This window comes from Cynocephalus volans, chromosome 14 (genome assembly GCF_027409185.1).
Source record: "Cynocephalus volans isolate mCynVol1 chromosome 14, mCynVol1.pri, whole genome shotgun sequence".
Classification (NCBI taxonomy): Eukaryota; Metazoa; Chordata; class Mammalia; order Dermoptera; family Cynocephalidae; genus Cynocephalus; species Cynocephalus volans.
The window spans coordinates 52,161,847-52,187,278 of record NC_084473.1 but is presented as its reverse complement, the minus strand read 5'-3'; the positions used below and the strand labels follow the sequence as shown (position 1 = coordinate 52,187,278).

At 33.8% G+C, this 25,432-nt stretch overlaps 2 protein-coding genes across 7 annotated transcripts in view; one reads left to right on the top strand and one right to left on the bottom strand.

Annotated features, from left to right (window-relative positions):
- PPP4R3B (protein phosphatase 4 regulatory subunit 3B) overlaps positions 1–25,432 on the top strand; it is a 116,794-nt gene that overhangs the window by 34,893 nt on the left and 56,469 nt on the right. The window contains exons 10-16 of one of the 5 annotated variants that reach the window (XM_063078013.1): positions 2,498–2,539; positions 4,007–4,165; positions 9,619–9,788; positions 11,899–12,038; positions 12,447–12,631; positions 14,414–14,616; positions 20,544–22,194. In XM_063078013.1, the coding sequence (XP_062934083.1) occupies positions 2,498–2,539; positions 4,007–4,165; positions 9,619–9,788; positions 11,899–12,038; positions 12,447–12,631; positions 14,414–14,616; positions 20,544–20,639 (995 nt within the window). In that variant the 3' untranslated portion in view covers positions 20,640–22,194. Of the gene's footprint in view, positions 1–2,497; positions 2,540–4,006; positions 4,166–9,618; positions 9,789–11,898; positions 12,039–12,446; positions 12,632–14,413; positions 14,617–20,543; positions 22,195–25,432 lie in introns of those variants that run through there. The other 4 variants (XM_063078014.1, XM_063078016.1, XM_063078015.1 and 1 more) reach the window with 4 other exon arrangements.
- The window catches only part of CFAP36 (cilia and flagella associated protein 36), a 38,035-nt gene continuing 36,315 nt past the window's right edge, over positions 23,713–25,432 (bottom strand). For both annotated transcript variants that reach the window (XM_063078546.1, XM_063078547.1), the window contains 2 exons: positions 25,149–25,298; positions 23,713–24,672 (listed from right to left, as the gene is read on the bottom strand). In XM_063078546.1, coding sequence (XP_062934616.1) covers positions 24,571–24,672; positions 25,149–25,298 — 252 coding nt within the window. In that variant the 3' untranslated portion in view covers positions 23,713–24,570. The remainder of the gene's footprint in view (positions 24,673–25,148; positions 25,299–25,432) is intronic.

The following is a 25,432-nucleotide window of genomic DNA, read 5'->3' as shown; positions in this document are numbered from 1 at the left end:
CTCCTATTTATCTGCTTATGATTTCTGTTTTTAAAGAAAGGTGAAATAAATACTAAAACAAACAGACTATTTACTTGGCGCTTTATATGACAGGGAAGTTACTACTGAAAAATTTAAACTGCAATGTAAAGTCATGGTTTTTCTTATTTTTTAGTGTCTGTGGAAGAGAATGATAAAGAAAATGTGGCAAAAAGTATTACATGCTAAGGAAGAGAGATGTAGACACTTAGCAAAGGAGGAGATTGTCCCCAAAGTTGTTAGAATTGATATCTAGAATAGGAGCATTGCCTGCATTAGACAATCCAAGGAAAGCATTATTTTGAAAAGCAGTTTGGCAGTAAAAGCTCTGTTTCACAACATCAGGATCAGAAATTGATTGGTTAATCAAAAAAGTTGGTTAAAGCAGAGAATGGTTTAAAAGAAAAAAACCCATAAACTCTTTAGACATTTTTTACCTCTAAATGCACAATCATATGCCAATATACAGGGGCAAGTCTTTTTTAATTATGTATTTTTTATTGCATTTTCACATTTCTTGTATAATTTATCAGCTGAAGTTTCTAGTTTCACTCTATTAAAGTGGAATGAGAACCTAAAGACACTTTTGAAGAAGTCTGAGTGCAGAATCCTATTGTGGGTTTATGTTTATCCCTCCAGGTTTTCATAGTTGTGTATATCTAATTTGGCAGCAATTTTTAATTGAGTTCTACTGTATTCTACTTAGCCATATTATAGTTCCTCTTAAATTTTATGTCTGCAATATTTAAATTATGTAAATTTTATGTCTGCAATATTTAAATTATGTTATCATACTACCATAATTCATGCTAGCATAAACAACTTTGATACGCATACAGCTTAACTGGTGAAATCAGAAATATGTAGGTGCATATTAGAACATTACCCGCTGTCTGAGAATGTTGGTTAATCAGATGCGTCAATTAATAGGAATTCAGTTAAAAGAATGTTTACAAAACTAATAAAGTTGTAACATGGGCATACCCTGTGTAAGACCACCAATTCTGTTCCTGAGTGTATACCCTAGGGAATGTTTGTGCGTATGCATGGCAGGTACAAGAATATTGCTGCATTGTTTGTAGTAGGAAAATCAATAAAGTGTGGTGGGTTCATATAATGGAGTACTATATAGCAGTTTGAATAATTGAATTTCAAAGTATCAGCAGAATAATTCTCAAAAATACAAAGTTGAATAGGTAAAAAAGTACATCAAAGAAGGTTTTATTGCACAATGGTTCCATTTTGTAAAGTAAAGTCATGCATTTTTAATGTTCATTTTAAAATAAAACACTTCCAGCATACAGAAATATATAGATAATAGTAAAACAGACACCCTGTTGCTGTTATCAAAGCTAACTTCCCATATTTTTTTTCAGATTTTTTAAAAAGAAAAAACATTCAAATATAGTTGGAGTTTCTTATGTACCCCTTCACATTCTCATTCCCACCCTACCCCCACTCCCCTCATCCCTAAAGATGTGCAAAATTCGGACTTTCTCCTATATCTGCGTATATTATGATGATGTATATAATATGGTATTATTTTTTATATTTTCATTTTTTTATTATTTTCTTTTTTATATTTTCAAAATTGATATGAATGTACTTCTAATATATATTATTATTTATTTTCTCTTTTTATTCAGTGCTGGTTTTGAGATCTATTCATATTGATACCTAGAGTTCTTTTTTATTTTTAACTCCTGCATAGTAGTCTCTCAGGTGAATATGCTGTAACTTAACCATTCTGCTTTTTTTTTTTTTTTTGTCTTTTTGTGACCGGTAAGGGGATCGCAACCCTTGGCTTGGTGACGCCCGCACCGCGCTCAGCCAGTGAGGGCACTGGCCATTCCTATATAGGATCCAAACCCGCGGCGGGAGCGCCACTGCACTCCCAAGCGCTGCACTCTCCCGAGCCAGCCCTCCATTCTGCTTTTAATACACATTTTTTCCTAGCTTTTTGCTATTACAAATAATGCTCTAGTATACATTCTTGTGTTTCCCTATGCACATGTGTCTAGATGTACTCTAGGATGTGTGCTTGGAAATGAGAACTTATTTATAATGCCCTACCTTTTTTTTAATTCAAAGCATAAACACATTGTTAACATATGTGTTTTTCTGGAGTTTTAAAAACTCCTGTATTTCCTGTTTTTAAAAATGAGATGCAGAGACATGTCCTAATTGTTAGATGATGAATAAGAGAAGGTGAAAGAAGATATATCAGTTATTTCTGTGGTTGTAATCTCACATTTTTTATCAGAATATTTTTGCTATATTGTGTTTTAATAATTCCACATCTGCAGCCAATCCTGTAAAAAGATCACCGGTAGAGATATGATGTTTGAAACAACCAGCTCTTGGTTTTTATGAGAGTAAAAGGCGATTATGATTGAAGACATACTTTGTATATTATAAAATACTAGGGAAACGTGAGATAATATTACTGAAGTAGTTGATTTTAATTTTTTCTTATTAGATAATATAGTTGGATCTAACAAAAACAACACAATTTGTCCTGGTAAGTAAAAGTTTATATTTTATGAACTCCTGCAAATTGTAAGCTTTTTCCTACTCAGAGTATAATGCATTTATGCGAAGCTATGAAAAGCATACTCTTATTTCAACATAAAAAGAAAGTCTTAAGAGTAGAAAAAATTCCACGTTCTCCACATAGAAGATGGAAAGCAGGTTGGAGTATTTGGGGTTTTTTTTTTTTTTCTGTAAATTTACAGCTTGGTTTCTGACATAGTTTTGAGAAGGGATTGTCTAAAAGTTGAGGATTTAGTTCTTATTTTTGAAATCGAGTAAACTAAGACCAGTTAGTAAGGAACTAGTGTTCATCATGACAATGTTAATGCTTATTGTTCATGAATCTGAGCCTAAACACTGTTGCTCTACCAGGTATGGGCCTTTTGGCATTGATACATATGCTGTGTGCACCTAACATCCCACCTTCTCTACCAGGCTTCACAGCTCCAGGAGAGAGATATTTTCAAATAAAGAGGCTGTTCAGAGATTGGGTTAGTTAGAGATATGAGAAATATCTTGTCCTAATTTAGGAAAATGAAAATAAGACATTTGTTTAATGAGAAACAGAGAGAAATTGTTTTTAGTGGTTAGGTACTAGTTCAAATTTTGGCTGTGATGCTGGCTGTTACAGAAATTAGTCTGGAGCAAATAAAACTCTATGTGTGTTTAAAGTAGAAATGGTCTTTGAAACCATTGTATTTTGTGTATTTGATGACCATTCTGTTATTAAAAGGAGTGCTGATTTATTCCCAACAGCCTTTTAGTTCACAGAGTATGTGTATATAATCTTCTTGGGTAAATAGTTGTACTGGACGGTATAAATTATCTATAAGGCTTTGATTCCATAATTTCCTCACAGTTTAATATTTCCTTGCCTGAAGCATTTATAATAGGGGTGGATAACCATATTAGCCCTTGACATATATTAAAATTCAGGAAGCAATTCAAAATCTTTCCGTGAATGTATAACCAAAGTCTCTTGAGGGGGCAGAACAAAGCTAGTAGGCCTCTCTTTGTGGTATCATGAGTTGATACTTAAAAATTGTTTAAAAATCTTGATGTAATATTTTTCATTTGATATTCAAATAGTCAAAAATATTCTTTTCCTTAAGGATGTCTTTAAAGAAAACATATTGGTTGTTCTTGGGAATTTTGCATTGAGCCACTTTAGGCAAAAATTGTGAGGTATTTCCTCTTCACTATAGACCCTTTTATAGATTCGTTAATATTTTTAATGATAGCACTTACTAAGAAAACATTACCAAGAAACCCTCAGTGCAGTGAAGTTTTTATTATCACATTTGTAGATTTTTATTGAGTTTTTCTTCCTATTAATATTACTAAATATTTTATACAAATAAGAGCCTTAGAATATAATATAGGATGTAAGCTTTATTTATTCTCTGTTTAGATGTTTTACAATATTTAATTTTTATAAGATGACTTTCTTTTATAGATAATTATCAAACAGCACAGCTACTTGCCTTAATTTTAGAGTTACTTACATTTTGTGTGGAGCATCACACATATCACATCAAAAACTATATTATGAACAAGGACTTGCTAAGAAGAGTCTTGGTCTTGATGAATTCAAAGCACACTTTCCTGGCCTTGTGTAAGTAACAATTTAAATGAACATTCTTGTAAAGTGTTTTAAGAAACAACTTTTATTTTATTTTATTTTATTTTGTCAGTATACAATGTGGTTGATTATTGTGGCCCATTACCAAAACCTCCCTCCCTCCTCCCTTTCCCCCTCCCTCCCAACAACCTCCTTTCTGTTCGCTTGTGGTATCAACTTCAAGGAATTGTAATTGTTGTGCCTTCTTTATTTATTTATTTTTAGCTCCCACAAATAAGTGAGAACATGTGATATTTCTCTTTCTGTGCCTGACTTGTTTTACTTAATATAATTTTCTCTAAGTCCATCCATGTTGCTGTGAATGGTAGTATTTCATTCTTTTTTCTAGCAGAGTAGTATTCCATTGTGTAGATATACCATAGTTTCCATATCCACTCATCTGATGATGGACATTTGGGCTGGTTCCAACTCTTGGCTATTGTAAATAGTGTTGCAGTGAACACTAGAGAACAGGTATACCTTTGACTTGATGATTTCCATTCCTCTGGGTATATTCCCAGCAGTGGGATAGCTGGGTCATATGGTAGATCTATCTGCAATTGTTTGAGGAACCTCCATACCATTTTCCATAGAGGTTGCACCATTTTGCAGTCCCACCACCAATGTATGGGAGTTCCTTTTTCTCCTCAACCTCGCCAGCATTTTTCATTCACAGTCTTTTGGATATTAGCCATCCTAACTGGAGTGAGATGGTATCTCAGTGTGGTTTTGATTTGCATTTCCCGAATGCTGAGTGATGTTGAGCATTTTTTCATGTGACTGTTGGCCATTCATGTATCTTCCTTTGAGAAATGCCTATTTAGCTCTTTTGTCCATTTTTTAATTGGGTTACTTTTTTTTTTGTTGTAAAGTTGTTTGAGTTCCTTGTATATTCTGGATATTAATCCTTTTTCGGATGTATATTTTGCAAATATTTTCTCCCACTCTGTTGGTTGTCTTTTCACTCTGTTAATTGTTTCTTTTGCTGTGCCGAAGCTTTTTAGTTTGATATAATCCCGTTTGTTTATTTTTCCTTTGGTTGCCTGTGCTTTGGGGGGTCATACTCAAGAAGTCTGTGCCCAGTCCTACTTCTAAAGAAGCCCAGTCCTAAAAAAAAAAGTTTTATTGTTTCAGGATGTTTAATTCTTTAATCCATTTTGAGTTGATTTTGGTATATGATGAGAGGTATGGGTCTAGTTTCATTCTCCTGCATATGGATATCCAGTTATCCCAGCACCATTTGCTGAAAAGGCAGTCCTTTCCCCAGTGTATAGGCTTGGTGCCTTTGTCAAAGTTCGGATGGCTTTGGGTGTGTGAGTTGATTTCTGGATTCTCTGTTCTATTCCATTGAATAAGGATGTCTGTTTTTATGCCAGTACCATGCTGTTTTAGTTATTATAGCTTTGTAGTATAAAGTCAGGTAGTGTTATGCCTCCAGCTTTTATTTTTTTGCTCAGAATTGCTTTAGCTATACATGGTCTTTTTGTTATTCCATATAAATATCTGGATAGTTTTTTCCATTTCTGAGAAAAATGTCATTGGAATTCTGATGGGGATTGCATTGAATTTGTATATCACTCTGGGTAGTATGGACATTTTCACAATGTTGATTCTTCCAATCCAAGAGCATGGGATATCTTTCCATGCATGTTCTTGTGTCCTTTCTGTCAGCAGTGGTTTGAAACAACTTTTTTAATAGTGATAAAAACCAAAATTACCCATTTGAAGTTATTTATTTATTTATTTAATAGCAACATATACACAGTTCATGAGATGATTGTGAGAAGTCCTACTCTCGTGTTTTCTGTTCTTATTCAGTGGGCAAGAGAAGTAGGTTCTAGTGGTTCCCCACCCATATATTGCTCACATTTAGATGTGATTAGCTTAAGTTTGTTTTTTTGTTTGTTTGTTTTTTGTTTTTTGTTTTTTTGCTGGCTGGTATGGGGATCCAAAGCCTTGATCTTGGTGTTATAACACCATGTTCTAATTAGCTGAGCTAACGAGCTAGCCCCTTATTAGCTTAACTTTCATTGTGGTAAAATACCATTTGCAATGTCACTAATAGAAGCAGTTCTGCTGTTTTCTTCTGCTTTATCAAACTGTCTTCTAGTATTGACTCTTTATAATTATCCTGATATTTGCTCCAATGTTGATTTTTGGCAAATTATAAACTTCTCTTTCCATCTTTATAATTTCACCTGCAAAGAGATAAAGAAACCTCCTTCTCCCTCTAAATGAAAAGAGCTTTTGTGGTTTTATTGTGACAATAAAGATTATAGCTAGGGGCCGGCCCCGTGGCTCACTCAGGAGAGTGCGGCGCTGGGAGCGCCGCGGCCGCGGGTTCAGATCCTATATAAGGATGGCTGGTGCGCTCACTGGCTGAGCGCAGTGTGGGCGACACCACACCAAGGGTTGCAATCCCCTTACCGGTCACCAAAAAAAAAAAAAAAAAAAAAAGATTATAGTTAGAATACAAACATTTAAATTAATATATACAGAAAATGGGCTGGCTGGTTTGCTCAGTTGGTTAGAATGTGATGCTGATAACACCAGGGTCCGGGGTTTGATCCCCATACTGGCCAGCCGCCAAAAATATATGTATATATAGAAAGAGAAAAAAAATGTTAAATGTCCTTAACTTCCTTTGTTTTGTGGCCTTAAAGTAGCCAGTGTTAACTGCCTACATTATATCTTCTCATTCTCTTTTCCATACTTGTACCCGTTTACATAAACATAATCACAAATGTATATGGGTTTTTTTCCTTTTTATTTTTACAAACCAGGATCATACGAACACATTTCTCAGGCCCTTAATACTACTCTAGGTTAGTTGATATATGGTATAGACTAATTATTTTTTCCTACGGATAGCCAAGTAAGATTTCATAGTATGGCTTTTCCATAAATTGTTCTACCATTCCCTAATAGATAGATTACAAGACTGTTTTTGCTTTTTTGCCCTCCAAACTACTATTTACTCTGGCAAATAGCCATACATAAGTACTGATTTATTTATTTTTATAAAATAGACTTCCAAAAGTGGGATTGCCGGGACAAAATGTTTATATGTTTTATACTTTTTAATATATTCTTTTAAACTTTAACTTAACATATAGCTACCAGTTACATTCCCAAAAGATTGAAGCATTTTACATTCTCCCAGCATTTGATGTTACTTTTTAAAAATATTATCAATCTGGTGATTTAAAATGTGGTATTCAATTTTGTTCTAATTTGTGTTTTCTCTGAGGGCATCTTTTCATGTTTTAGTGTAATCTGCATTTTTATCTGTTGCAAATTGCCTGTTATCTTTTTCTTAGAGCTCTTTGTATGTTAGAAATATGAACAATTTGTCATGTTTTGGAGGGAAAGTGTCCCAGTCTCATTTGACTGTTGTATTTGCCTTTGTTTATGGTGTTTTCATGTAACTATTTAAAAATTCTTTATGATGACAGACATGTCTTTATTTTCCTTTTATGGCTTTTGGGTTTTTTGTTTTGCTTAGGAAAGTCTTCTATGTCCTAAGATTATATAGATATTCTCAGTTTTCTTTTAATATTTTTATTTCCTTTTTACACATATATATTACATCTGAATTTTGTTTTGCACATGGTTTGAAGTGAGAGTCTAGTTTTGTTATTTTCACAGACAGCTATGCCAACACTTTTATTAAATAAATCATATTTTTCCTACTGAATTGAAATAACATTTCTGTTATACAGTAAATTAACGTATAAACTTGTGTCATTTCTTGACTGTTCTTTAATTCCACCAGATGAAATAATGACAGTGTCTCTTTTTTGCCATTATAGTATCTCTGTTGTAAGGTTTAATAACTGCTGAGTCCTTCCTCACTTTTCTTTTTCATAATTTTCTTGGTTGTACTTAGACATTTGTTTTTGCACTGTAACTTAAAAATTTTATCTATTTCATCTTGATTGGAATTATATTTTTATATTGACATTGTATTTTATATTGACATCTTGATTGGAATTATATTTTTATATTGACAAGGATTGATGTTCTCATGATAGATTCTCCTGTCTGGCTTTCTGTTAGTCCTTTTCAATGACTGCACAGTACTTCCGTTAGTATGGATGTATCATAATTGAAAGAATTTCCTGTATTTAAATATTTATATTATTTCAGGATTTCCATTACCGTAAACAATGCTGTTGTAACTATAGTTTTGTGTGCATGTCAGTTAATTCACCAGCAGTGTATAAGAATGTTTCCTCACACTTTTGATAATACTTCAGTTTTTTTAACTCTTAAGTAAACTGTTTCTTATTCTGCCACAAAAAGAGGTGATGTTATCAGTCTAACACTCTTCCCCACACTTGTTTGGTGTTACAGCTAACATACATTATACCTTATGTGGCCTATTTCTATTTTATTCTTAGATAATATTTAGAAACTCTTGTAACAGGCACAACTTCATTTAGTGACTTCCGTCCATGAGCAGAGGGTTGAACAGATTGACTTATAAAATTGGAATCCTTGTGTTTTAAAGATTTGGCTGGTGGAATCTGTTAGACTACATGGGGGAAAAGGTTACAAGTTTAAGGATCAACAAATATAAAAATAAAGGATTGAAATTATACTTTGTGTTCCATAAGAATTTTAGCAGTGATATTGCTGAATTTATTTAGCTTTATTTAGCCTGGGAGAAGACCAGTTAAAAGGGAAATTTCCTTTCAATATTCTAAAATCTGAAAAGCCAAATTATACTGCTTACTCTTTATTGTTCTTTTACAAATACAGTCTGCTCTGGCACAGTGCATGTTTACATATGGCAAAATAGCTCATAAGCAGTTGGTAAACAAGAGAATGATGTCATTATAATGTGGAGGTAGTGTTGGTTCACAAATTATTTTTCCAAGTCAAGAGGAACTAGAATAATGAGAGTGGAATGGTAGCCTTCATCAGAAAAGTAAAAAACCTTTAGATCTCCTTATGCGTTACTGGTAGCAGGAGACCCCTTGAATGTATTTTCAGAAAAGAAGCACCTGCCTCCGTAGCTCCCTCCCCCACAGTGGCAGGTTGTACCACTCCTGTACCCACCTTAATGACAGCCCCCCACTGATTCTGAGCTGTCTTCACTGCATTGTCGCAGCATCCACCTGCACTGCTCTTAGTACTACCAGTATTTGCATTCTATAGGTTTTGTATATTTTTATATCTCTTTTCCATGGAGCTTCCTGCCTAGATAGTTTATTATCTCCCAGATAACAATTACTGGTTTTCTTTTTATTAGCTCTGGCTACAAAGTTGTATAGGTTTTGAGCAGTCTTCCCCTTACTCTGTTTTTCTCAAAGTCCAGTTATTTGTAGTGCACAGTTTTACTTTATATTTTTGAGGAGCATATATATTGCTTTATGGGAAAACTACCTATACAGTACTATTAGTAAGATCATCAACTTGTTCTCTGTATTATTTTTAATTAGGTGCTCTTCGCTTTATGAGAAGAATAATTGGCCTCAAAGATGAATTTTATAATCGTTACATCACCAAGGGAAATCTTTTTGAGCCAGTTATAAATGCACTTCTGGATAATGGAACTCGGTACAACCTGTTGAATTCAGCTGTAATTGAGTTGTTCGAATTTATAAGAGTGGTAAGTTTATATTCAAGAACAGTTAGTAATTATATGTATAAGACATAATTATATGTAAAGAAATAATTATATTTTTTAAAAGAATTATATGTAAATGAAGTTTTTCTACTGAAATTGTTTATTCCACGTGTTTTTAGAATCTGTTCCTAATAAACTGAAATTTTAAAAAATCATTTACTTATTCTTATTTGCCACACGATTATAGTTTAATGATGTTAATATTTTAAATTGTGAAATTTAAAAGTGAAATTCAGCATATTGTTTTAACCCATATTTACTCAATTTTCTCATTTCCATTTTTCAGCAACGCACTCTAACCAACTGAGCTAACTGGCCAGCCCTCCTCAGTTTCATTTTTATTGGCCAGATTTTTCAGGATCACATTAGGCATATGTGGACATTTCAGTCAAGCGTGCCATTCATAATGTCTTTTAGGAAAAAGCGATTTTCTGTTGCAGGAATAGTGATAATAAATGAGTAGAAATTTTGAAAAATAATTCCTTTGGTAGACATTGATACAAGATGCGTAAAAGGTAGGATGGAATCCTGGAATTTTAAGTTGATGAAACCAGGAAGTTAAATGGACTACCTTATATTACAGATGGGGGAGATAAGACACCCAAAGTCATTAAGTGACCTATTTGAGAGCATCTACTTGGTTAGTAGCACAGTCAGGATTTGAAGCTATGTCCTAAACTCAGTTTCAGGCAACAAAAGATTTGTCATAAAAAGATCTGGAGAGAGTGTTGATGTGAACAACAGGATAAGACAGATAACTGTAGAACTGGTACAACAAATTTACCTTTCCTGCACATATACACACCAAGGAAATGACCACATGGTTGGAAAAAACATGAAAAAAGTCAAAGCTAGAAATTAATTTTCTAGTTTTGTTTCTTGTAAATCAGATTTCTACTGACAACATGCTGTTTTCATATGAAGATTATTTGGTCGACTGGACTGTTTTTCTAAGAGCAGTCACTTGCCAAGAATATGATTTTAAAAAGGAATAGAAGGATAGAAGTGTATTATTTTGCCTTAGAAAAGAAGGAATATAGTTAATTAGCTCACTAGGTATCTGAACCCAGTTCACAGTGTATTGTTCTAATAAATCGGAACTTTTTATGTTTTTATAAACTTGATTTTTTTATTTATTAACTTTTTTTTTCCTTTAAAATTTCAGTGAGGTAGAAAGAAAATGAATTCTAGGGTTCACGACCCTATCCCTATTCTCATGATTGGATTTACATTTTTCTTTTTTTTTTTAATCAATATACAATGTAGTTGATTTTTGCCTCCCTTTACCAATTCCTCCTTTCCCCACCCCGCAAGCCTGCTATACACTCATGCATTTGCAATGATCATTTAGAATTTAGAAGTTATTACTATCAATTAGTTTATTTCACAAAGATTATGCCATTGGATGTCTGCAGGACTATTCAAGTGGATAAATTGTTTATCAGATAAATTGTTCCAGGCAAATTGTTTATCACATCTGTAAATGTAATATAGTTGGAGGAATCTATGCTTATTATTTAGATAAGACTTTTTTTCTCAATTTGTGTGTGTGTGTGTCAGGCCAGTATGGGAGATCTGACCCCTTTAAGGACTTACCGCATTTTGATAGCAGTTAAACAGGAAGTCATTAAATAACACATGTTTATTGAAAATATACTTTTAACATCTGCCCTCTACTCAGCTGTGTGCTCTTAATCAAATCATCCAGACTCTCTCAGATCCTCAATTGTTTTTCTGTAAAAAGGGGATAATAAAACCTATTTCATAGAATTGTTGTAAGGATGAAATTGTATGTGAACATGCTTTTTAAATTGCAAAGTGCTGTATAAATGCAAAAAAATAAACACAGAACATAAACTAAATTCATTTACTTTTCAAGGGTTCTTTACAGTCCCCCAAAAGGGCTCCAGTGAATTGCTTCTCCTTTCTTCCAAGTTTTCTGTTGAGTCCTGGCTCATGTATAAAGAAATTAGGACTTTAATTTTTGGAAGGTGCTTTCAAAAAACATTTTTTAATCAGCTTTGGCACTACAAAATTTTTTAAAGTTTTTCTCATAACAAGTATTTTAAATGTAAATTTTGTGCTTATACAGGAAGATATCAAGTCTCTTACTGCACATATAGTTGAAAACTTTTATAAAGCACTTGAATCAATTGAATATGTTCAGACATTCAAAGGATTGAAGACTAAATATGAGCAAGAAAAAGACAGACAAAACCAGAAACTGAACAGGTATTGTTTAAGTATATTGCATTTATAGCCTACAAAATTGTGTCCAAAATTGTCTGTAGTTTACATCTTACATGGGAGATTTACTGAGGGATTTCCTTTCCATCACTAGATAGGACAGGGTTGTATAGGCGAGTAGAATTTCTTCCCTGTCCCAAATCCTTTATATGATGAATTACTACTCTTTATTATAACACAGGCTGAATTTTTAGTTTAGTTTATAACATCGTAAAATATTTTGGAGTGTTCTCTGGCAACACTTTCTATCATGACTGAGGTGATTTGGGTATAAATTATACTCAAGTTCAAATTACTTCAGTTCTTCTTGGTTATACATATTTTTTTCCCTCAGATTTAATCTGGTCATGTACTTAAAATCATTACTCAATATTTGTGATATATTTCTTACAGTGTACCATCTATATTGCGTAGTAACAGATTTCGCAGAGATGCAAAAGCCTTGGAAGAGGATGAAGAAATGTGGTTTAATGAAGATGAAGAGGAGGAAGGAAAAGCAGTTGTGGCACCAGTTGAAAAATCTAAGCCAGAAGATGATTTTCCAGATAGTTATGAAAAATTTATGGAGACTAAAAAAGGTATTAAAATTCAGAATTTTTGTATCTCCTTATTTAGTACAGAAATTATTTAGTTGCTTGTGAAGAAGGTTGGCCATAGTTTATAAAACAAAAAGGACATGAATTTTATACTGAAGCATGTCATTTTAAAATCATGTACTTTTTCCAAATCTGTTTGGAAATTCTTTTTATGTTTAAAATGTTTTTCTTGAGGGCCGAGCCCGTGGCGCACTCGGTAGAGTGCGGCGCTGGGAGCGCGGCGACACTCCCGCCGTGGGTTTGGATCCTATGTAGGAATGACCAGTGCACTCACTGGCTGAGTGCTGGTCACGAAAACGAAAAAAAAAATGTTTTTCTTGAAACTTGCCAATTTGTGATGCTGTTCATTTGCTATTTAGAAACAACATTGTCTGATTATACTTTGCCTTTTATGAACAGTATTGGCTTTATTTCTGTACTGAAATCCCCAGAATAATAGAGACCATATAGGTCTCTAAAAACCTTCTACAGCACTCCACCTTTTATAGGAGAAGAAACTGAGCACAGAGAAGTAACTTTGCTCATTGAAATTTTAAATTATAAAAGTTGCATAAAGATATAATATCAAGAGAAGAACAAAAGTAAAATTTACCCTGGCTTTCAAATATGTTTAACTTGTTTTATAAAACTAAGATCTTACTAGTACTGTGTCTTTCAGAAGAACTAATCACTTTAATTCTGTTTAACTTGTTTTATAAAACTAAGATCTTACTAGTACTGTGTCTTTCAGAAGAACTAATCACTTTAATTCTATGGCCTGAGGAATTACTATTTTTGTATATCACTAAAATGTGTAATAAAAATTTATATCTTGAAAGATAAAAGCATTTCCTGGACCTATTATATAAGTCTGTGATTTTGAATGTGATGTTTTATTTATTTATTTTTTTAAAGATGACCGGTAAGGGGATCTTAACCCTTGACTTGGTGTTGTCAGCACCACGCTCTCCCAAGTGAGCCACAGGCCAGCCCTTGAATGTGTTATTTTCTAAAGGCAATTCTCATTAAAGAAATTATTTCATTGGCTTATTAAATTTTCCTATAAACTATTGTTCCCACCTTCACTCATTTTCCACTCATTAATGCCATAAGTTCTAATTGGTTCAGCCTGGAGGAGCAAATAGCCTATTAAAATAAGGAATAGGTACCTTTTGGTAGACAGATTCTTCCGTCTTTACTTATGACAGGTAACTGCCCTGATTACTGTCAAAAGAGTCAGTTAAGGCCATATTCAAAGTACTGCATCCAATGTTGAGTGCCACACTGTTCAGAATCGTATACAAAAATAATAGCAACCAGATGTTGAAGAGGACTGGACACCTGTGTCATAAAAGGAACAGATAATGGAACCTGGAATATTCAGGGAAGAAGAGACTTCAGACTTGATTGTTGTCTTTTAGGCATTTGAATTATTGACTTATGGGGGAAGTTATTAGGTTTTTACAAGGAGTAGAGAAGTACAATAGAAGCTACAGGGAGACTGTAAAAAGGAAGAGTCAGAGCTGACCAGTTAAGCTCAGTTGGTTAGAGTGCAATGTTATAACACCAGGTCAAGGGTTGGGATCCCCTAAACGGCCAGCAGCCAAAAAAAATAGAAAGAAAAGGAAGAGTCAGACAGCTGAGTAGCTGAGTCCTTGGAAGTTTATGCTAGATACAGCAATGTAGAATTCTAGCAAGGGTGGCTGATTTTGTTTTATAAGTCTTTTCAAATTTTTGACTTAGCAATATTTATTGATACAGGTTTAAATTTTATTTTTACTTTAGCAAAAGAAAGTGAAGACAAGGAAAACCTTCCCAAAAGGACATCTTCTAGTGGCTTCAAATTTACTTTCTCTCACTCTGCCAGTGCTGCTAATGGAACAAACAGTACAAACAGTAAGTCTGTAGTGGCTCAGACTCCACCAGCAAGTTCTAATGGGTCCTCTTCCAAAACTACAACCTTGGCTACATCAGTAACAGCCACCAAGGTATGTGAAATAGCACTCTACACAAACTTTGCTATTTCCATCTGTAAAATCATTTCATGTTTACTGAAGAAAATTTGGATAATCAAAACAATTTCTAATAAAAAAAAGTTGCATGCATTGTCATCAGAGAACATGACTGCTAACATTTTATTGTTGCAGGTCTGTGGGTTTATCTGGCACATAACTGAGATCCTTCTGTAAAGTTTTGTCTTCTGCTTTTATTTGTTATAAGACTTCTATGTTATTAAAACATTGCTGATGACCGTAGAATTTCATTTTATTTAGCTTTATCATGTGTTATATTTTGGAGCACTTAAGTTGATCCTGGCATTTCACTGATCTAACGCTGGTGTTAATTGAGTTTTAAATTAATTTTCTTAGAGAGAGTAGTAGTAGAGTGTCTTCACACGTATTTTCAAATTCCTTTTCAGAGAGTATATACCAGTTTATGTTCCCATAAGCAGTGTATGAATGTGCTTGGCTCACTGCAGCTTTGCCAGTGTTGTTACAATTATTTTTAATCTTTGCCAGTTAGGTAAGGGATACAGTATATAATATCTCATTCCCAATTGTGTGTTTTTTGTTAGTAAGGTTAAATATTAGCCTTCTGAATTTTTTCTTCTCTGAGTTGTGTGTTCATAGTGCCTTTTAAAAATTGGCTTATTACACTTGTATTTTTCCTAATGTTAATGAATCTTCCGTTAAGGATATTAGATTTTCTATCATTCTCATAGCAAGTGTATTTCCTTTTGGTTACTTTTTCTTCATATACGAAACTTTTGTTTATGCTTTTTTAAGTCACTCCTTTTTGGGGAAAAAGAATGGTTTCATATTTTCTTCCCCAAAAAGGAGTGGCTTAAAATAAAAAGGCATAAACATAGGACAACTGTTAGTATAAGGGTAGAAGGACAAGAAAGGGAAATGCCATAGTAGTACAAAACCTACCTGAAGTGATTTGTCTTGGTAGAACACAAAATATAAGTTTGAGTTTATTGTTTTACAAAAGTGTAGAATTCAGTATTATAGTGAGGTAGGCTCTTGACTAAAGATCACAGAAGTAACATTTTCAATGGGTTTCTGCTATGTTTTATGTATTTTTAACTAGAAATTTTTAAAATCAGTTTTTGCTTTGTGATAGGACAATTTAGTATAATATTGTGACACTATGTTAAGAATATTTGCTGTAGGGCCGAGCCTGTGGCGCACTTGGTAGAGTGCTGCGCTGGGAGCGCGGCGACGCTCCCGCCGCGGGTTCGGATCCCATATAGGAATGGCCAGTGCGCTCACTGGCTGAGTGCTGGTCACGAAAAAGACAAAAAAAAAAAAAAAAAAGAATATTTGCTGTAGAGTTGTATGGTTCGGGTTCAGATCTTGGCTCTGTGTGTTTTCAGCTGTTTCTCTCTCTGAGCCTTAGTTTTCTCATTTTAAATGGGATAAAATAGCACCCACTTTCTGAGTTTGTTGGGAAGATTTGGTGAATGTAAAGCGCTTAGATTACTGCTTAGCACCTTCTCAATATACGTTAGCTTTTTTTTTTTTTTTTTTGATCAAAGTAATACATGCACTTACTTTCAAAAGTCAGATATTATTGAAAGACACATTTATATTAGGAAGAAAACCAGTCTTCTATTCTCCACAAAGATAGCTTTGAACTCTTCTAGCTGGTCTTTTATTTCTAACTAATATGTTAATACTGCTATGTTGTTTTACCAAGTTCAGGCATAATTTATTAATTTCTTATTATGGTAGATGAGGATTTAGCTTTCTTATGTGCACACCTGAATTGAATACTCCATATACCACATCCTCACCCTTATTCCTCCCTGTATCACAATTTTTGGTTAAATCAGTATTTGACAATTTCATAGTCATAATGACAGTATACGTATTATTTATTGATTTTTTTCTTTTTTTCTGTACTGTTTATAAAGTTACAACTTTTCACTCTTTCTAGAGTAATTTTTTTTCATTTGTCAGAGTAATTATATCTTTTTCATTCTTTCAGTACCTCTCATATTAGTTTCCAGAGTCTCTCCCCTTGAAGCTCTCTCTTGAAGTCTCCCATCTTGTTCAATCTCAATTGGTTGCTCTCTAGACTTGCTACGCAGCTGTTGTCTTGAGGCTTCTTTGGCCATCATCCTAAGACTTCCTTTTGCCTCTCTCCTTTCTTGCATTATTTGTTTCCTGGATTCCATGTCTCTGTTCTCTTTCTTGACTTTCTGTCTCATTTTGGTGGAACATATCCTCTAATAGCTTCCTGAGAAAGGAATCCCCTGAGAGGTAAAATTTGAGACCTTGATGTATGAAAATGTCTTTATTCAAAGCTCATACTTGATTGACAGTTTAACTGAATACAGAACCATATTGGAAATAATTTTCTCTCAAAACTTTGAACTTATTGCTGTCAGGAAGTCCAAAGACATTCTTATTCCTGATCTTTTTTATGTGATTTTATTTTCTTCTTCCTGGAAGCATTTGGAGTTTTATCCCTGCGTTTTGAGATTTTATGACAATATACTTCATACATTCCTCAAACAAGTCCTTTAGTTGTAGAACATTTTCTGCTTTTCCACTTTAACTTATTGTTTGGATGGAGCCTTCTGGATTGATTTTGTAATTTTCATAACTTTTTTCTCCTGTTACTCATTTCTTTGTTTTCTTGTTCTATTTTCTGTGGTATTTCCTTGAGTTTTTAATTTATTATCCTTCCAGGTAATTTATTACTTGTGAACAAACAAATTTAAGTACAAACACAAACAAACACGTCTTTAACCCTTTTGACATTAACAACAGATTACAAAATATATTTGTTCTGCATGTTTCTTACGGACAGGGATAAAAAGTGATTTTTCTTAGAAAACAAAATTAATTGTTCAATCACTGTAGACTACCACAAAAATTGAAATTTAGCAAGATAGGAATTCACAGAAGTAAAGCACTAATTTAATTCGCTTTCAACCTTCTTAACAAGCTTGACCACATTCCTAACTGGTGGGATGTTCTTTATCATCAACGGCCCTTTTGTTTAGCCACTTATTTTACCATAAGTGTTAAATGCTACAGTTGAGGGTTAGCAAGACATTAGCTACTAATAAAATTAAACAAAAGATTTCTTTTTAAGATATTAATGCTATAAAGACACAAAGTACTTTCGTTGTATAGATGTAAAATGTGTACGTTTTTATAAAGAAAAATACTTATAAAATCAAAATGAGAAGCCGTTAGTGGATGCTGAAATAAACACTTCTTTTGCAACAGATTCACAGAAGAGAACCCTGCATTTTGCTTTTTCATGTAACAAATTTATCTTGGTGAGCTTTCTATATCAGGACATTTAAAAATTTCATAAGTGTAATTCAAAAATGCAGGTAGGGCCAGCTGGTTAACCCAGTTGGTTAAAATGCAGTGTTGGTAACACCAAGGCCAGGGATTCAGACCCCCATATAGGCCAGCTACCAAAAAAAAAAAGTATAGATACACCTTAATTTATAATTAACACCTTTTGGTAGGCATTAAAGTTGTTTCCAACTTTTTAGAGTTATAATCATTGCTGCAATATGTGACCTTGTAAATACATCATTTCACATACATGTGTATTTCTGTATAGAACATGCATTTACAATTTTGATAATTATTTCCAAATGTAAACACTCAGTAAATAGGAATAAATGGATAATTTCTTAACAAGATATACATGTTTGATACCAAAAGTTAGTTTTGTGCTTAAAAGTGGTATTGTCAGGAACAGGACAGCATGCCACTACCATTGCTTTTATTTAACCATTGTTCTGGGGTATTGGCCAATGCAATTAGATGAAATAAAGAAATTAAGTTATAAAAATTAGAAGCATATGAACTGTCATTTTTGCTGATGATTTTTAAAGCATGTTAAAAATCATATTTCAGTAAAAGCTATCTACTCCTTATTTCATTGAGTAAAGGATGGTTCTAGAATTCCATCTCCTTTGATTTGTTAATGTGATGAATTATATTATTATATATAACATATATGATATGTATAATATAGTTTCGTAACTATTGGATACTGAAACATTTTTCCATACTTTGAGTAAACTCCACTTGGTTATAATTTATTTAGCTTTTTGGTTTATTTCATTGTCTCTTCCTAGGTTATTATCGTCATTTGTTTTGATCCCTTCTTTCATATTCGAAATTTCCTTCAAGTGTCTATTGCTTCAAGTGTTGGATTTTCTTTCATATTAAAAAATAAGGCAGATTTTAATAAGGGTGCCAAGGCAGTTCAATGGGGGAGAAAGAGAAACCATTTTCAGAAACAAAATTTTTTAAAGAGAATACCCTGTGAAAAAAACCCAGGTGTTCAAAAGGGAATTTTAAGTATATGACGGTACATTCATACCATGAAATAACAGTAGTTTAAAAGAATAAAATGGAATTTTATATACTAACATTGAAAGCTCTCTGCGAAGTATTTTTAAGTGAACATGTTTGTATACAGGAAGATGTAATTGCAGTCTGATATTTTAAAATAATGCATTCTGTTAAAAGTTTATTTGGATCCCTGTGCTGGCCAGCTGCAAAAAAAAAAGCCTGGAATCCATCAACTTCACAGGGTGCATCTCTGAATTACAGGCCTTTTACTAGCAACATTTCACATTTCGTATTTGTTTTTTTACTGTAAACGATTTTTTTAAATGTATATTTGTTTATGGTGTATATATGCATAGATAATATAAACAAAATTCAAAGTTAAATTAGGTAGCCAAGTTTTTAGATGACTTTTTTGCTTAAGATTAATAGATTATTGTGTTAACTGTTTGGGACTGAAATGTTTGTACATTTTGATATATAATCCTAAGCATATATAAAAATTCTTGGTAACTCACTGTTATCTTTGTTAATATCAGATTGGTGCCTTTTTAGTTTTTTTTTTTTTTAATTTATTTTTAATTAATTTCTTTTGGTGGCATGATACAGGGATCTGAACCCTTGACCTTGGTGTTAACACTGCAGTCTAGCCAACTGAGCTAACCAGCTAGCCCTTGGGCCTTCTTATATTGTACTTATTTCTTCTTTGTCCTCTCTTCCAATTTGTTTGGCTTAGAATAACAGAAATAATGATAATGGTAATAGTAGCTAATAGCACTTACTGAATATTAACTATATACCAAGCACTGTACCAAAGTGCTTTACATCTTTGTTTGTTTTTTGGTGGCTGGCCAGTACAGGGTGCTTTTGTTTTCAATTTAATTTTCAAAATAGTTCAATGAGGTCTAAATACTACTACTACTGTACCAATTTTGCAAATGAAGAAACTGAGGCATAGATATTTTAAATCATTTGTCCAAAGTCATGGAGATAAAAAGTGGTGGCATTGGAATTTGAATTACCTCATTCGTATTTTTCCCTTGATTACACTGAGCTTGGCCCTAAATTTTTTAGTCATTACTTTTTAGGAACCATTTCATGTGTTTATCATCAGCCTTTTAAAGTATTCTTCAAAAGCAGAATGAAGACAGTGATGTGTACTTAGTAATGAAATATACACATGATGAACAGAGAAACTACAAGGAGACTGGCTACTATCCTCTCTAGCGTAAAATTAGAGAAGTGAACTAGTTCATCCCTAAGGTCTTTTCCAGCTTCCAAATTTTATGATTGTTTGTTAGTCCTGCTATTTGGAAAAACATTTTCCCACTGAAATTTTGCTGATTGAATTGAGTTCTGAGAAATCATTAAAAATCTAAGAACCAAATAGAAAAGTTGAGGGTTACTGAGAGTGCCATGTGGTTCCTTTATCAAATTCAAGCATGTGTTAATTTCACATATCTGCAATTTAGAAAAATGATTTCTAATATCTTTAAAAGTGACTGTATTTGTACTAATAAGGTTTTTTTGGTTACATATATTTAAAAAAATTTTTTTTTTAATTTTTAATTCTTCAATAGGGAAGTTTGGTTGGCTTAGTGGATTATCCAGATGATGAAGAGGAAGATGAGGAAGAAGAAACAGCCCCCAGGAAAAGACCTCGTCTTGGCTCATAAAATTATTACTGGGGTACCCTCAACATGTTGTCTTACTAAAATGCTGCAACTGTTCAATGAGCTGAAAATCTGAATCAGAAAGCTTTCTCACTTGAACTTATAAATATACAAGGAGTAGCAAAAGACATTCAGTATATCGGCTAAGAGAGTTTAGTTCTGTAAAACATCAGGCTTCCCAGGAACTTGATTCCTTGCTAGTAACTAAGGGGTTTGCCTTTCAAGCTGTCGGAAAAAAAGAAAAAAAAAAGAGGTTAGTAACCAGAGCCTGGGAGATAGTTTCTCAGCAAGGAAAATCTCAGGTTTTGGGATGGTTTGGGGGAGGGGAAAGATTGATAAAATAATATTAATGCAGGGTTGCTCCAGGGGGGGTATCCAATCTAGAAACAATTATAAAACTTCAGTTGCAAACCCAATAACATTACTTGTATAATGGTGCTGGCCATGTTGTTGTTTTAACCCGTTGCCTCTTTTTAAAAAAAATTTCTATGAAAAACAAATTCAGCTGTCATAAAAAATGAAGTTAAGCTGTTGGGACCATTTCTTGAACATTTAACAGAAATTCAGCCTTGTAGGTAGTTGGAGGAAAGTACACCCTGTTACAGCACATGTTGAGTTTTCTACACCAGGAATTTTCAATATGTATTTTGATGAAGCAAGCTGGATTCAGAATGGACAGTTTTGTTAATGTGATGTTAAAATCAGCACTTTTAGAGATATTAGAGGCCAAGAATCAGTACAGTAGTATTCCAAAATGCTTTTCTCTGGAAACTCTAGAGTGGATAGTACAGAATGTTTTCAACCACCTACTCATACAATCTTTTGTGGAAGATACTTTGAAGTCACTTTCTGCTTTGTTAGTACAGTTGTCTCTCTCCAGAGCTATAGTTAAGTTTTAAAGTGTAATTTATAAAGACTAACAAATAATAGTGCTGAGTTAAGTGGCATTTAATATCTATAAGCCATTTTGATCCAAAAAGTCACTTAAGTATCAAAGTCAGTATGCAGCACATAAAGCTTTTCCATAAACAAGGGTGTAACATGAAAGCTGCTTTTTTTAAAAGAGTAAAAGCACATTCCATGTACGTAAAATGAATTTAAATTCAGGCAAACAGTTAAGAGGTTTTATTTTTAGAACAGCAAGTTAACTGTAAATATTTTAATGTTAGTTTGCTTGTCTATGATCTGAGATCATGCTGAAGTGAGAAAAATGTCCCCAAAGTACAATTTAATGCATTGGGAAAAAAAGCTAAAAAAAAAATTCGAACTGCAATCTTAGATCACCCTTGTAATGTGTTATGGGTCCATTTTTCCTGGAATAGCTTAAACTGAAGCAGTTTCCCCTGTTTTGGAGGATTTTGTAGTTAATTTTAATTTGGGCTATTGTTTGGAAAAAATGGGCTGTCTGTGTAGATATGAAGTATAGTTTTTCCATAAAACAGATGTTTATTTTGTATTAAAAATACCACTGTACTTGTTTTACACCATTTGTATACATGTGGTGATATTAATGCTGAACTGTAAAATTCAGGAATTAAAATGTGACCCTGTAATTCCATGATTGATGCTCGTGTTTGATTTGTTGTAAATATAAAATTATCCATAGATGTTTATTATAAGCCACTAGGTCATACATAAATCTAAATGAAAGAATTCTGAACAAATGAGGGTCAGCTGCACTTTAAATTTGACTAAGTACTTATAGAAGGTGAGCTTTGGGCAAATAAGATCTTAGTACCAAAGCATCATAGCATGAAGCTATTCTCCCCTCTTTGATTAAAAGTGTACATATAATAAAAAAGACCTTCCACCTCATAAGGCAAGTGACTTGGGATATTTAAACCAAAATCAGTAAAGTTACCGTATAAACACACTTTCTTTTAAGCAAGTTTTATGAAGCCCTTTTTCTTTTTTTTTTTTTTGCAGCTGGCTGGAATAGGGATCTGATCTGAACCCTTGCCCTTGGTGTTACCAACACCATGCTCTAACCAGCGAAGCTAACCAGCCAGTCCCCTCTTCTCTTCTTAACTCTTATTAAATTTCTCCTTATTATCTAAGAAGCCCAGGCCTAAAACATTTCCCTATCTATCTACTCGTGACTCTTCTTGATTAACTTTAAGTTCCAGTAGGAACTATTATCCTTGTATCTTATGAAGACTTCCTTTAATTTTTCTGAAGAGCTGCCACGAGTCTTAAACATTTATACCATCATCACAGGAACCTTTCCTTATAGCAGAAATGTGAATGTTTTCTTGAAATACAGGATAACAGTTCTCATGGTACATATGCTTACTCACAAGACTTAAAATATCCCTTGAAAGAACTATGAAGATCCTATGTTAGCAGTTACTTTAAATGACTACCCACAGGCAGATCTGGGTTTTTATATCTTTATCGTCTTCACTCAGTGAAGCAAGCCAGAGCCCAAGTCTCTATGCCTTGGGTCCTCTAAAAATGATATCTGTAAACATGTATCCACTATAAAAACTATTTTTAATAAAAAGTGATATGAAACATTTCTGTGTTTTAATCACTAGCTTTTTCCTCTTGTCCATCTAGTGACGAGAAAACCTAACAAATGTAGAATACTCGTTTTTCTGCAGGTAGTAGGTTGGAAATATAAATGAGCAAATTTTGTTAAACCAATTTTGGTATCCCTTTTATAAAGTTTATAATTGTAGATTTAAGGAGATAAAAGTTCAACCTCAGGAGTGTGCTATAACTAGAAAAGGGTGGATGTGGGATGTCACAATACTGGAAGTCTCTGAAAGAAAGCTCTCTCCTACCATTCTAGTTATCTATCTTTAAGCAGACAGAGTACAGAAAACTATTCCAGGCGGGCCGGCCCGTGGCTCACTCGGGAGAGTGCGGTGCTGATAACACCAAGGCCCCGGGTTCGGATCCCATATACGGATGGCCGGTTCGCTCACTGGCTGAGTGTGGTGCTGACAACACCAAGTCAAGGGTTAAGATCCCCTTACCGGTCATCTTTTAAAAAAAAAAAAAAAAAAAAAACTATTCCAGGGTCACGTCTCATACAAAAGACCTACACCCAATGGTAGCATTTACTTCAACAGGCTCAGTCATTTGTTTCCTTCATCTGTTTTAATAATAGCTTTTATACAAAGAGTGGGTAATTATTTTTAACATCCCCCACATTTATCTTCCAAATCCTGTTTGCTCCTGCCTCAAATGTAAATATAAGTGTTAAATGTAAAATCCATCTTACCATTGCCCAAGATAACTACTTCTGATTGGACTGCCTCATACCTGGTACACTCACAACTACTCTAGCCCACCACTAGTCTCTCTACAGCAATAAAAATTAAAATTTCAGTCGTAAAAAACTTTAGAACTTTTCAATGACTTCCTACTGCCTGTATTTTAAAATTTTAAATTCTCACATTCCCTATAAGGCCCTGCACAATCAATCAGTACTCCACTTATCTCAGTGTCATATGCTGACACTTCTCTGTGCAGTTACCCTCCGATCAGCTTAAACATCACTTTCTCAAGGAGGCTCAGGCAGCTATAGGCACTCTGCACTTTTCCTTTCTAACACATTGCTCTTTGGGCCTTCTTCACTAGCCCCATGAAGACAGCAACCCTGTCAACCAAGGTGACTACTGTATCCTTAGCACAATGCCTGGCGCAAACAGCAGGATAACCAAGTTTGAACAAATGAATGCACTACCAACTAGTTTCTATACCCTCTCTCCAAGAAAAACATCATCCAGAAATCTGTATTAAGCTGCTCAGTATAAGTAGCTGATTTCCCTACCACCCTTTACCTCACATGTTTAAAATAACAGTAAGTTTATATTTTCATTTTCAAAAGTATTTGTTTGAAACTAACAGGCTCGGTTTAAGGATTAAATAATTTATTTTTAAGAAAATTTGAACTTCTGTTTTGCTAAATTGGTCTTTAAAATTACTACTTATTAATAACTTCTTCTTTAAGTTTCTCAGCAAGCAATTTCCTCTTCAGTAATGTTTGCTTCTCCTCTGCTGTCATTTCTGGTTTCTCTGTCATTTCCTTAAAAAAAAAAAAAAGAAAAAAAAAAATTGGCTATAGTATAAAATGGGTTCATTTGTCTAAAACTCCCAGCACTGCCTCAAATGAACAAAGATTAAGTGCATTTGGGGGGGGGGGGGGGGTTGGAAGCCAGACAAAGAATTTCCCAAAATCTCTTCTTGAGGAAGCCTCTTGGAGGTGGTGCCTGGGATACTGATGCTGCTCTATGATAAAACATTTCAAACATTTCAGAAGCTTCATGTAAAATAGACCACTGACCCTGTGAACTCAGACCAGGGCAAGTAAAGAAACAAGAAAAAAATGTATACTCAAACTGCTATTATTTCTGCCTCACAAAATCCTCATCGTCACTTTTCAGGAGGTTAATATGAATGGATCTACCAGCAAAATTCATTAGAGGCTTTCTTGCACATACTCTGATTTTAAGAATTCCACCTCTAGATTTGCAAATTTTGACATACTAAGGTTAGCCATACCTCTACCTCCCCAGTAGGTTTTCCTTTTTCCTCCATACTTTGTATCTGCTTAGTCCTTAAATCCTTTCTCATGGACATCAACTTATCTCTCTTCTGCTTCAGATAGTGTTCTCGTTGCCGGAGTTCTTCTGTTCCAAGTGCTGAGAAATTCTGGGTCAAATAAAAGTAAAATAAAACTATCTAAATTCAAGTCCACATAAGTGGCACAGATACCCACTGACTGATTTTAGAAGTCTGAGTTCAAGATCACAACAAAAGCCAAGTATATGGTTTATCGTTCCCAG